The sequence below is a fragment of the Grampus griseus genome (assembly GCF_964374135.1).
Source record: "Grampus griseus genome assembly, chromosome: 6".
In the NCBI taxonomy this organism is placed as follows: Eukaryota; Metazoa; Chordata; class Mammalia; order Artiodactyla; family Delphinidae; genus Grampus; species Grampus griseus.
Window position 1 is genome coordinate 92043261 of NC_139000.1, and position 12641 is coordinate 92055901.

At 39.6% G+C, this 12641-nt stretch overlaps 1 protein-coding gene across 1 annotated transcript in view; it reads right to left on the bottom strand.

Annotated features, from left to right (window-relative positions):
• Window positions 1-493: 493 nt before the first annotated feature.
• The window catches only part of LOC309824203 (cyclin-T2-like), a gene marked incomplete at its 5' end in the record, with an annotated part of 58752 nt that continues 46604 nt past the window's right edge, over window positions 494-12641 (bottom strand). Inside the window, 5 exon segments of the mRNA XM_082656921.1 lie at window positions 494-1095; window positions 1097-1242; window positions 1245-2520; window positions 2798-3109; window positions 3662-3921. Coding sequence (XP_082513047.1) covers window positions 924-1095; window positions 1097-1242; window positions 1245-2520; window positions 2798-3109; window positions 3662-3921 — 2166 coding nt within the window. The 3' untranslated portion in view covers window positions 494-923.

A 12641-nucleotide genomic window follows, 5' to 3' on the forward strand; every position in this document is an offset into this window, starting at 1 on the left:
AATATTACATAATTTATATTAGTTGCTAGTTTCTAGGGGGAAACCAGCACTCATTAGGGCTAATGATGTCTTAAAATTGAGCATCAGGCAGGCACATTAAGAAAGGAATGTCTGAAGTGTCTATCATGCTATTGAGATGTCAGTCTGCTACCAGATAAAGCATGTGAAATAGTTTTGTTAATTTTGGCTCAGGGGGGTGTGCTCTTTATAAATATAGTTTGAAAACTAGAAACAAAATAAAAGCAAAGAAAAAGATTACAGAAGAGAAAGAAAAGAGTGGAGAAGAAGGAAAAAGAAAGCAGGGGAGAGAGGAAAGGAGAGAAGAAGGGAGGAGCAGAAAGTCCGAGGACTGTGAGAGGTGCTGCTTACATACTACTATGCGTGTTTCAGTACAGCACCCAGAGTGAAAAGAGGAGGTGACGGGAGTGCCCACAAACCACGGTGTATGTTTTTTTTTTTTTTTTTTTTTTTTTTTTTTACTGTTTTATCCCTTTATCATTGAAACATGCAAATCATACATACGAGTATAAATACACAAAAGAAAACAATTTACACTCATTCAAAAGCCAAGCAACAACAAAAAATAGCTACAGTATTCAAATTATAAATAAACGAATGCTTGAGGCATCTTATATTCCTAGAAGCAGCCAGCCATTCACCCTAATGTTCTTAGCTGCAATTGTAGAAATACTGAGTTTTGCACCTTCCATGCTTTTACAGTATTTATAACACTATCATATGTGGAGATAAAGACTTGTTTACTATAATCTCTTCTTTTCAGAATGAAGAATAAAGCAGCACTTACAAATATTGAAGCAGTGGCAGTAACAGCAGGTGTTACCACTGCTAGATCAGGAGGAAGTTTTCCATTCTAACAATTTTTAAATTAAAAAAGTAAAGGAAAAATTGACCTAAACAAATGATTACATGTTCATTCCTTGGGCACTTAACAGCGAGTCCAGCATGTCGAATGTGTCTTTGTAGTCCATATGCTGGCTGTTTGTACTGTACTTGTGATTGACATCAGGACCGTTGGTCTCCACTGGCTTCTTGTCCAGTTTCACGAGGGTGCTGAGATGTCCGTAGCCCACCTGAACTTTTGGAACTTTTGCTCATTTTGGAGTGATGGTTGTGAGATGCATCATTGATATGCAGCTTCTTCCTTGAAGAGCTGGAACTAGAGGAAATGCCATCAGTGCTCAGGCCAACAGGACTCCTCAGAACAGCGGGTGGTATCCCATCCCAGCACTGTGCTTGCTGCCACCACTGCTGCTGCCACTGTATGAGTGGGAATACTTGTGACTGCTGGGGTGGTGGCGGTTGGAAGGATGCTCCTTGTGCTTCTCCTTATGGTCCCTGCTAACATGCGGGCTGGAATGCTTGCTCTTCCCACTGCCTTCATCAGAAGAGCTGTGTCTTTCTGAGGAAGAAACTTTTATCTTCATTTTCAGTTCTTCTTTACTGACACTTTTATCAGTGGGTGGTATTGGAATCCGTAATTTCAGTGATCCACTCTTTTCCTTCTTATCTGCCATATATTTTTCAGGTTTTTCAGCATTTGTAATGGGAATTTTCATTTTAATGGGAGAGGTTACAGAACTGCTGCTGGCTGCCTGGGACTGTACATGTTTGTGTTGCTGTTCTACCTGGGCAGCTATATAATGATCCCTTGCATCCAGATCAAGGGTTTCTAGCTTACGTTTTTCTCTGTATTTATCTAAAGACATTTTCTGAGGAATTACTCCAGGAGTAGCAGAACTTGGCCCATGGTGTTTACTGCTTCCTGCTTTATGAGTATAATCTTGCTTAATATTAGAATGGTCAGAAATTTTGTCAGGTCTGTGATGTAGTCCTGAATGCAGTGATACAGAAGGTCCCTGCTGGAAGTTGATGCTGTACTGGCTACCAGACAAAGATGTCTCCTGTTTCTGTGAATATATCTGTTCTGTCCTTGCCGACTCTTGATGTTGAGGCCATTCTTGGTGTGATGACAAACCATATGAGGTACTTGGCATTCCTGTTGCTAGCACTGACAAATTATCAGATGCATGGCTGTCTTGAACAGAAGTATTTCCTGAATTTAGAGGTACTGGTGCAGGGGATGTTGATGTAGATGGTTTCTGAAAACTTGGGTTGGTAGGCACACCAGTAACACTATCTACTAAAATGGAATTCTGGACCAAAGATGAACCAAGAAGTGGTGTTTCTGATACTTGTCCATCTACTTTTGGTTTCTTAGCCGCCTGATTAGCCCTCCAGTTTCGAATCCTCTTCAACCTACTAGGCGTTTTCTCCAATATTTGTAGAAACTCATGTGTTAGCTCATCTAGTAATTCCAGAGTAACTGTAGGATCCACATATTCCCACCAATGTTTTCCATCAGTTGACACGGGAATCTCCCAATTGGACCATTTGCAAGCCAAATGAATGCATACACATGCTATCACTGTTGGTTTATACTGAAGACAGAAGGTTGTAAGATGCAGACAAGTTGCTCGAATTTCTACGTTAAGTTTAGCTCTTTGTAATCTTTAGCTGCTATTCAGGCTACCAATTTTAGACTTATGCACTCACAAATCGAGAATATGTCATCAGAAAGCACCACTACACTTCACATTGTGCATTTAACCCCTCTGTGCCAAAAGTCCCTTGTACAATACACCGCAAAGCAGACAGGAAGGTACCACCACAGTAGATGGTCCAGTCTCCTGCTGCAACAAGGGTAAGAGACACATTGAGGGGGCCCTGCATTAAAGGAAGCTATAGTGTGCTACAACAGTGCAACAAAGAGGGTCAGGATAACAACCTGTTGGTAGCCATGAAATAGGATGTCTGTGCCAATTCCTTGCTTGCTCTTACTAACTGGGTACATTTCACCACATCTGTGTGTGGGTGTTCAATGGTGATCTCAAAACCTAGGGTTTGTAGCATTATGGTTTCAAGTAAAACCAGTTCTTGAGTCTGCTGAAGGTAAGCATCACATTTAGTATCCAGCAGTGGCTCTAGGGGATGAAGACAAGCATGTGCTACTTTGATAACATGTTCAAGTTTTCGAGCCTGTTCTTCTACTTTTGCAGCCAAAAATAATGCAGTAGGTGATATTATTTGCCTAAAGGGCACTTCTAAAAGTCTCCAATGAGTTTTTCTTGGTAAAATCTCTTAGGACTCCCAGTCACAGCTCCATCCTCTTCAGACTTTTTGTAAACCTCAATATCAAGAAGCACTTTCAAACCACATAGCTCTTCTCCTTAGAAGACAGTCTCAATGGACACAAAATATGCATGCTAGTGAATGATTCTAAAATTCTACAAAAAAGTTTTAAAAATTAAGTATTCAAGGAGCTAAGCAATGATCTTCAGGATAGGTTCCTGGTTTATTTACCCACACTCCTCACAGAAGTCTTTCTGTTCTCCCTCTAAATAGGGCTCAATTCTCATCCTCCTCCAGTGCAACTAATACCCAACACTCTTCCAAAGTTCCTGGTGAAATCCACTACCTCCATTCACATTTCCTCCTCTACTGCCTGCAAACATCTTACTCCATCAGGGCATACAAATGATGGAGAGGGGGAGGTAGAGGTGATGAAGCCAGCTGTAGCACAGTAGTCAGACTGCCTCAGTGGAATCCTGGCTCTGTTATCTGACTAGCCTAGGCAAATTACTTATTCTCTTTGTGGCTCTGTTTCTGCATATTTCTATTGAATTTGGTGAAAGAATGGTGCATGTAAAACCTGTGCATATAAACAATCGCAGTGTTTATCGTAAGCTGAGAGACATTGAGACGCTGTCCCATGTCCTGGATGAGGTTGGCCGCCTGCTGGCGGTACGAGAGCTCTTTATCCGCCTCCACTCCGCAGCGGCGGCTCGGCGTGTTCTCCTCCACGGTGTATGTTTTAAGAGAGGGATTGACAGAAAGCTTGGACTAGACCATGAGAACCATATGACAGCACTTCTGTCATTTTCAAACATTTTCAAAATAGAGAAATGCCAGGAGGTCTTAATTAATATGAAATAAACTCAGAATCATGTATGAATCCAGTGGCATCATTCAAGAAGAATATGAAGGTATGCTTCCTTTGTCACCAATGCAAACAATGCCTCCATCTGAGGAGGAAAAAAGTCATGGTGGGTTCTTGCCTCAGTCACCCGGGATTCTCCCTGTCTAGGTAGATCCTGCCCACAGATGGGTGACTGAAGGGAGCATTTACTAAGGGGCAAATAAGCTTACTCAACTGGAGCATTTCATTGGGAAATTACTAAGGCTCTCCACCATGGTTAAATCAGTACAAAGCATTGTGGAAAGCTATGATGAAAGGGCAAGATAACATGGTCCTACTTCTTTATGCTTCTCCAATCTTACTTCTCCAATCTTTGTTAATGTCTCCAGACTGAGGGTATTAATGAGGTTGACTCTCAAGACAAATATATATATTTTTGGTTCTTTCACATGTCTTTATACCACAGAACTTCACCCCTTTTCCATTGTACCACCCACCCCAGAGGGTGTCCATCATGTGGCCCTGGACCGCCCTTTTCTTTCTCCCACCTACACTCATTGTGCTCTGCCACCTGAGAGGCCCTTTGAGGGTGGGGCTTGTCCTAGAGAAAACTGATGCCAGAGGTGACATCTCTGAGCACCTTCAAATCATATATTCCCAACCATGCAATATTCCTAGATGAGAAGTTACCAGTTCTGGCTGCCCCTCCCTGTGTCACACTTAATTACCTGAGCCCCAGATAAGCACTTTTTGTAACCCACTTTCCCAGGGTCCTTGAACCTGCATTTGTTCTTCAGATCTTGTCTGTGTACTGTTCTGCCATGAACCTGGAATCCTGCCAGAAGATGTCTGTCCTTCCTACCCTCATCTCCCCTTTGCTCAGAAGCCTGTATAAACCCCTGCCCTCCATTTGCCAAACCATCTCACAAATTTACTCATGCAAATATATTCCACTTGACTATTCCACATGCTCACCTGATTTTCCTTGACAGGCTGACACCCACTATGCTAGTGCAATGAAACATTCTTAGTTTGGAGAACTCTGAATTCTGTAACTTCTTGCATTGGAATCCAGACTAGTGGTTTTTTGCCTCCCCTGAACTCATTGGTGTGATCATCATTCACTGAGTGAGGTCGATTTGCAAAGCTTTGCTTTGAACACACAGTGAAGATTGGGGGATTGGATGTCTACAGGGGAGCCCTTCCCATGGCTGACAGTCATGTAAGTTCTTCAATATGTTATATCTGTAATCCTCACACAGATCTAGTAAGAGGTATTATCACCCCATTCTACAACTGAAGACAACACTGCTTTCCTCTAGAAAGCTTCCCCAATTGCTGTGATGCCAGAAATACTTGATTCTCTGAACTCTCATTCTGCAATCAATATTTGACACATCCTTTATTAGCTTAAAAAAAGTTGGTATGTTGTCTCTCTAATATTGTGTGCCCATTAAGCCTAGAACCTTGTTTAATTTCTTTATTCCTTCTCAATACCTAATCAGTGCTAGGCATAGAAGGAAGCTTTATGAAAAGTTATTGAATGTTTAAAGTACCAAGTAAGTACATGCTCATTGAAAAAATTCAAACAATATAAAAGTGTATACAGTCATTTCTATTTCCTCCTTTTTTATCCCTGACAGTATTTTTTACTCTGAAATCTGCTATACCTCATACTAATATAGCCACTCCAGTCTTCTTTGACTAGTGTTAGCATGTTATATCCTTTCTGATTCTTTTACTTTTAGTTATTTTATGTTTTTATAGTTAAAGAAAATTTCTTGTGTTTCTTGGGTCTTGCTTTTTGACATCTGAAAATCTCTGCCTTTTCATTGGGATGTTTAAACCATTTACATTTAATATTATTATTGCTATGGTTAGGTTTAAGCCTATCATCTTGCCATTTGTTTTCTATTTGCACTATTTGTTCTGTGTTACCCTATTCCTTTTTCCTTGACTTTTTTGAATTATTTGAATTTTTTATGATTTTATTTTATCTCCTTTGTTGGCTTAGTTGCTATAACTCCTTGTTTTGTTATTTTACTAGTTGTTTTAGGGTTATAATACTATACCTCCAAGTGATATTAAGTTACCTTGTAGTATAAGAAGCTCACAATAGTGGACTTCTAGCTGCTCCTTTCCACTCACCCAACTTTTATGACATTGTTGTCATCCATTTTACTTTTATGTATGTTATGAACACCATAATACATTGGTATTAGTCTTGCTTAAACAATTTTATTTTAAAGAGATTTAAATGATAAGAATAATATCTTACAAATTTTCCAGTGTAGCTACTACTCCCAGTGCTATTTATTCTTTTGTGTAAATTCATATTTCATCTGGTGTCATTTTCCTTCTGTCTGGAAGACTTCCTTTACATTTTTTATTAAACAAACAAATAAATAATCTAATAGATAAATATTGGGAGTCTCTAGAAAGGATAAGTTGGAGGGAGAGTAAATATTTGAAGAAATAATGACTGAAAAAATTCCAAATTTGATGAAACTATAAACCCCAGATGAAAGAAGCTTAATGAGCTCTTCACACAAGAAACATGAAGGTTAATTAATGTGCCCAACTACCCATGGGTGCTCTTCTTCTTTTAAATTATTTTTCTCTCTTGTTTCATTTTGAATAGTTTCTATTGTTATGTCTTTAAGTTTCTTTTTCAATACCTAATTGCCACTAATCTATTCTAGTATATTTTTTTTATCACAGAATCCTAGATTTCATATTTAGAAGTTCAGTTTAGGTCTTTTAGAAAAATATCTTTTACATCTCTAGTTAGTTTTTTGAACATATGGAATACATTACAACAATTGCTGAATGTTCTTGTTTGCTAATTCTAACACTCATGTCAGTTTCACTTGGTTGATTTTTACCTTCATTATGGGCATATTTTCTTGCTTCCATGCATGCCTAGTATCTTTGATTGGATGTCAGACACTGTAAATTTCCTGGTGAATCCAGGAAGGTTTCTTGAAGTGATATTTGAGCTGAATGTTGAAGGATATGAATGGATTAAAGAGTTAAATGAGACAGAAAGCATTTAAAGAAGAGAGATCAGCATATGCAAAGGACCTGAGTATATAAGTCTTTGCATTTTTGAGAAAATAAGAGAATGCAAGTGTGGTTGGAACAAATAAATAAAAAGAATAATTATATTAAGTGTCTTTGGGGGTGAAGGCATGGGCAGATCATTCCCTGCTTTCTTCAGGGGTCTTGTTGGACATTTAAAATTTTTCAGCTTTATTGAGGTATAATTGACATATGAAATTGTAAGATATTTAAAGTGTACATTGTAGTGATTTTATATACATATACAGTGTGAAGGAATTTTCTCCACCTACTTAACACATCCATCATCTCATATATTTATTTGTGTGGTGTGTGTGTGTGTGTGTGTGAGAGAGAGAGAGAGAGAGAGAGAGAGAGAAAACATTTAATTTCTACTCTTTTAACAAATTTCAATTACACAATACAGTATTATCAACCATACTCACCATGTTACACATTATCTCTTCAGAACGTAGTCATGTTAAATTTGAAAGTTTGTACCATTTTATTAAACTGTCCCTATCTGCCGCCACTCTCCACCTTGCACCCAACCCTTGACAACTACTTTTACAATCTTGATTTCTAGAAGTTTGACTTTTTTTTTTAGATTCCTCATATATGTGATACCATGCAGTCTTTGTCTTTGTCTGGGTTATTTCACAATGCATAATGCCCTTAAGGTCCACCCATATTGTTGCAAATGGCAGCATTTCCTTCTTTCTCATGGCTGAATAATATTCGTACACACACACACACACACACACACACACACACACACACACACACATCTTCTTCTATTCGTTCATCTGTTGATGGACATTTAGGTTGTTTCTATATCTTGGCTCTTGTGAATAATGCTGCTATGAACATGGGAGTGTGGATATCTCTTTGAGATACTGATTTTATTTCCTTTGGATGTGTACCCAGAAGTGGGGTTGCTTATATCATATGGTAGTCCTACTTTTAATTTTTTGAGGAATCTTCAGACTGTTTTCCATAGTGGCTGCACCAATTTACTTTCCTACCAATAGTGCAAAAAAGTTCCCTTTTCTCCACATCCTTGCCAAAACTTATCTCTTGTCTTTTTGATGACAGCCATTCTAACAGGTGTGATTAATATGTCATTGTGATTTTGATTTGCATTTCCCTGAGGATGTTGAGCATATTTTTATGTACCGGTTGGCCATTTTTATATCTTCTTTGAGAAAAATATCCATTCAGCTCCTCTGCCTGTTTTTCAAACAGATTTTTTTTTTTGCTATTGAGTTGTGTGAGTGTTTTATATATTTGGGGTATTAGCCCCTTATCAGACATATGATTTGTAAATATCTTCTCCCATTCTTTAGGTTGATTTTTCATTTGTTAATGGTTTCCTTTTCTGTGTGGAAGCCTTTTAGTTTGATGGAGCCGCACTTGTTTATTGCCTTTGCTTTGGTGTCAAATCCAAAAGAACCATTGCCAAGCCAATGTCAAGGAGCTTATCTCCTATGTTTTCTTCTAGGAGTTTTATGGTTTCAGGACTTATTTCCAGTCTTTAATCCATTTTAAGTTGGTTTTTGTGTATGGTTTAAGATAGGGATCTAGTTTCATTCTTTTGCTTGTGGCTGTCCAGTTTCCCAACACCATTTATTGAAGAGACTGTCCTTTTCCTTTTCCTATTTTTTTTAACATCCTTATTGGAGTATAATTGCTTTACAATGGTGTGTTATTTTCTGCTTTATAACAAAGTGAATCAGCTATACATATATCCTCATATCTCCTCCCTCTTGTGTCTCCCTCCCACCCTCTTTTTCCTATTGTATATTCTTGGCTCCTTGTCAGAAATTAATTGACCATGTATGCACAGGTTTATTTCTGGGGTTTCTAATCTGTTCCATTGATCTATGTGTCTGTTTTTATGTCAGTACCACACTGTTTTGATTACTATAGCTTTGAAATGTAGTTTGAAATCAGGAAGTGTGATGTCTCCAGCTTTGTTCTTCTTTCTCAAGATTGCTTTAGCTATTCAAGATATTTTGTGGTTCCATACAATTGTTAGGCGTTTTGGTCCTTATCCAGTGAGGGATTGTAATCTTTTAAGGGTTTTAAGCAAGTTCAGATTTTTCAGAAAAATCACTCTGGCTTCAATGTGGAGAACACCTTGAGTGGGGTTTCTTGGGAGGGATTGGATAAGTTAGGAACAAAGGGTACATTTCTGAGTGAGAGACAAGCTTGGTTTGTACCATAGTAGGAGTGAGATGGAAAGAGGTGGGCTGACCTGAGACAACAAATGTAGTGTGATTCTTGTATCCTTCTTGTCTGCATTTCATCAGATCAATCACCAACTTTATGTAAACCTCTTTCTAAGGGAAATATTATTTTCATATAGTGAGTACATTTCTTATTAAAATGCTCATAAATATATATCTAGTTTTAGAGTTATGAACATTGCACACAGTACCCTGATTGGGAAGCTATTTATTAACTTGTTCCTGGAAAGGATTCTAGCAACTCTCTTCTGATATTTGCCCAAGAATTCCCCTGAAACACTCAATAACGGAAAATTTCATTCCAAAGGCTTAGTTCAATAGCTCTCAAAACTTAGTTGCATCAGAGTCACCTGATGACACAGATTTCTGGGCCCAACCTCCAGAGTTTCTGATTTAGTAAGTGTGGGTTGGAGCCCGAGATTTTTCATCTATTGAATATGTCAAGTTCCCAGGCAAAGCTGATGTCCCTGGCCTGGAAACTACTGTGAGAACCACTAGTCGATTAGATGTGGGGTAGCAAAGAGGTGAACTTCTGGGATTAGACACAAAACTCTGTCCCTTTCTACTGATGTGGCTTGGGCAAATCACTCACATGTGGGTGCCTTTGTTTCCTCATCTGAGCCTCAACGATTAGAATAAGGAATGTTTTTAAAGTTAGGACAGATATACAATGAATGTAGATATGTTTTTATGAAAAAGAAAATGACTTTTATGTGCCTAAAATATGCTACAATTCTCAGTGTAAAGAGGAACAGGTAACTCTTTTAGCTCATTCTTGGAAAATGTTCATCAAAGTTCAATGTGATAACATAATGGAAGTCTTTAGTCAATAGCCTTGAAGGGAAACTCAGATCTGCTCCATCTACATAACCTCAGTTCTGGTAAATTCCTGTTAGGGCTGTGTGTTTGTTAGATGTTTGTCTGCCTCACCTTCCCTCTGATCCCCATGACCTTGGCACTGAGCCGGCCACTAGACAGGGTGTCTTGTTTGAGAACAGGCAGTTGGTGAGGGAGGCAGAGGGCTGACTCACTCATGCTCTTGGAAGACAATTGTGGGCAAGTTTTCCTAGGTTGCACAAGCCATGGGTTTCTGAAACAGAAGGAAAGACAGCCTCTGCCGGCTATTGGCTGACCTCAAGGAGATAGTCATGGTGTGTCAAGAGGAGGTATGGGGAGGAGACGACCCACGGAAGACCCTGTCATCTGAATGTTAGGTACCCCCAGATTCTTTAAAAATAAGCAATAAATGGCTCACCTACACATTCCATCTCTAAAATTTCCATGGATAAAGAGTTGAATGCTCTTTACCTGGAGCTTGCACATGGGAATCTAGTAGTTTTCCAGAGTAATTAAAGGGACCAGTACAATGAAAGTAGAACCAGAAGATAAATTAGCTTCCGCTGATAAAATCACCCTTCAGTCAGCCTACAGATGTAGGGTGAAGCTGGAGGAGGTAAGGCAGAGTGAGTGCAGGCTCATTTTGAGCTTCTGAAGAATGTGTGAAATCCAAACTCTGGACCACAGGGGAGAAAGTTGGGTTCAATAAATAGGTCTCCTCAATCCTAAAGTTAAACTTGGGGCAAGGCAAATGTACCCTTTATCTGGGCCTTCATGCACTCTGTACATTTTGGGTGATGTCCAAACATCATGAATCATCTCTAGAGTGACTTTTCACCACGCAGTTAATGTTCAACATTTATTGAGTTCCCTTGATGGGAACATCTTTAAAGTTTTGCATGACTCTGGCCTGGAGGAGTTGTGGGCTTTGTGTCTGGGAAAGTGAGGACACTAAATTTTGAGTCCTTGGGTCCTTGATTATCTGTGTGGAAATGTAGGCAAGCATCAGGACTTGGAGAGCTGGGAAAGGTCAAGTCAGAGATTCTACACTTTGCTCTATATGACCTTGTTTTCACTTCCATGTTGGTGTGGCCCAGCTTAACAAAATGTACATTTGGGGACATGTCAGTTCTCTGAATTGTCAACAAAAAATGGTGTTTTCCTATTATGGCCAAAGTATAATCAAAGCATCTAATGATTTGAGCCAAGGCAAAGATTTGAGAATATCTAAACCCATTATCTAACATCTAAGATGATACCCATTTAATAATAGTTCATCTAAAGCCTAGGCGAGAAGACCTTGAGAGTTCACATTATTGTTTATTCATGTCTCCCTTTAATCAACCACCCTGGGTGATGCCCCACTACAGGAAATAGATATCTTGTGTATCTTAAGTGCATGAATAAGTAGGGGGTTCATTGTCACTGTTGGACAGACTGGATCTTTTGGGGACGGACTGACCCACCATTTTTCTGGAAGCACAGGGCAGCAGAAAACCCACCAATGGCACTGTAAAGTAGTTATAGGGCATTCTGAATATTTATGTCCAGCCCTGAGGCCAGAGGTCCTTGGCTGGTCATCTCTGGCCAGAGCTTATCTGTGTGTCCCAATGGGCTATTTAACCAGCAAACATTTACTCAGCACCCACTATGAGCTGGAATTGTCTAGGTGCTTGGGACACCTCAGTGAACAAAGCAGATAGAGATGCTTGCTCTCTAGCAGGGACACAGGTAGTTATGATAAATGCAAGAACACACATCATCACATTTCCTAACTTCTCCATTTGCCAAGATGCAAGATTACTGTGGACTGGTTAGACTAGCCACCAGGGGGCAGCCTACCCCATGGGCTTAGCCCTGATCCAACTCCTTGCAGCTAAGGCCACCTGCCTTCTATTGTGTATTTAAGGCAGCTACCACTCAGGCCCTGGGGGCTTTTACCAAGAGTGGGGGCCACAACTGGGTCTTTGTCCCGATTCAAGGGGACATCAGAGGGCTCCAGAAAGGAAGGCCGTGTTTAGGGATTACGAAGGCAGATGAGTGCTTCACTCCCTGCCTGGCCTGTCCTCTCACAGAGAGGGAATCACCAGTCGGGACTGACGGTGGGGTAGCTTCTTCAACACTAACTCCCTAAGCCTGGAATCTGGGTCTGGGGGCAGCCCTAGGTGGGAGCTGGTAAACTGTCTTTCAAAGGTTTGCATGTCCCTTTTGGGAAGTGAGAGCCAGAGATAAGCACTAGTATAGCTTTTTAAAACCATGGGCTTAGCTGCTATTTAAACATCCTTAAGTTTGCATAGTTAATAACAGAAACATAAAGTGTATTTAAACTCTTTAAGATATGATTGGAGATCTTGAATCAAGCTTTAAAACTAAAGTAACTTTGAAACAAGACAAGTCAGAACATTCAGTGAGGATCTTTAATTAGAAGAGTATGTCCTCAGGCTGGGATGATCCTAAACAATTTGCCACTAAGAATGGTAAATTCAAAGGAGGCAAAT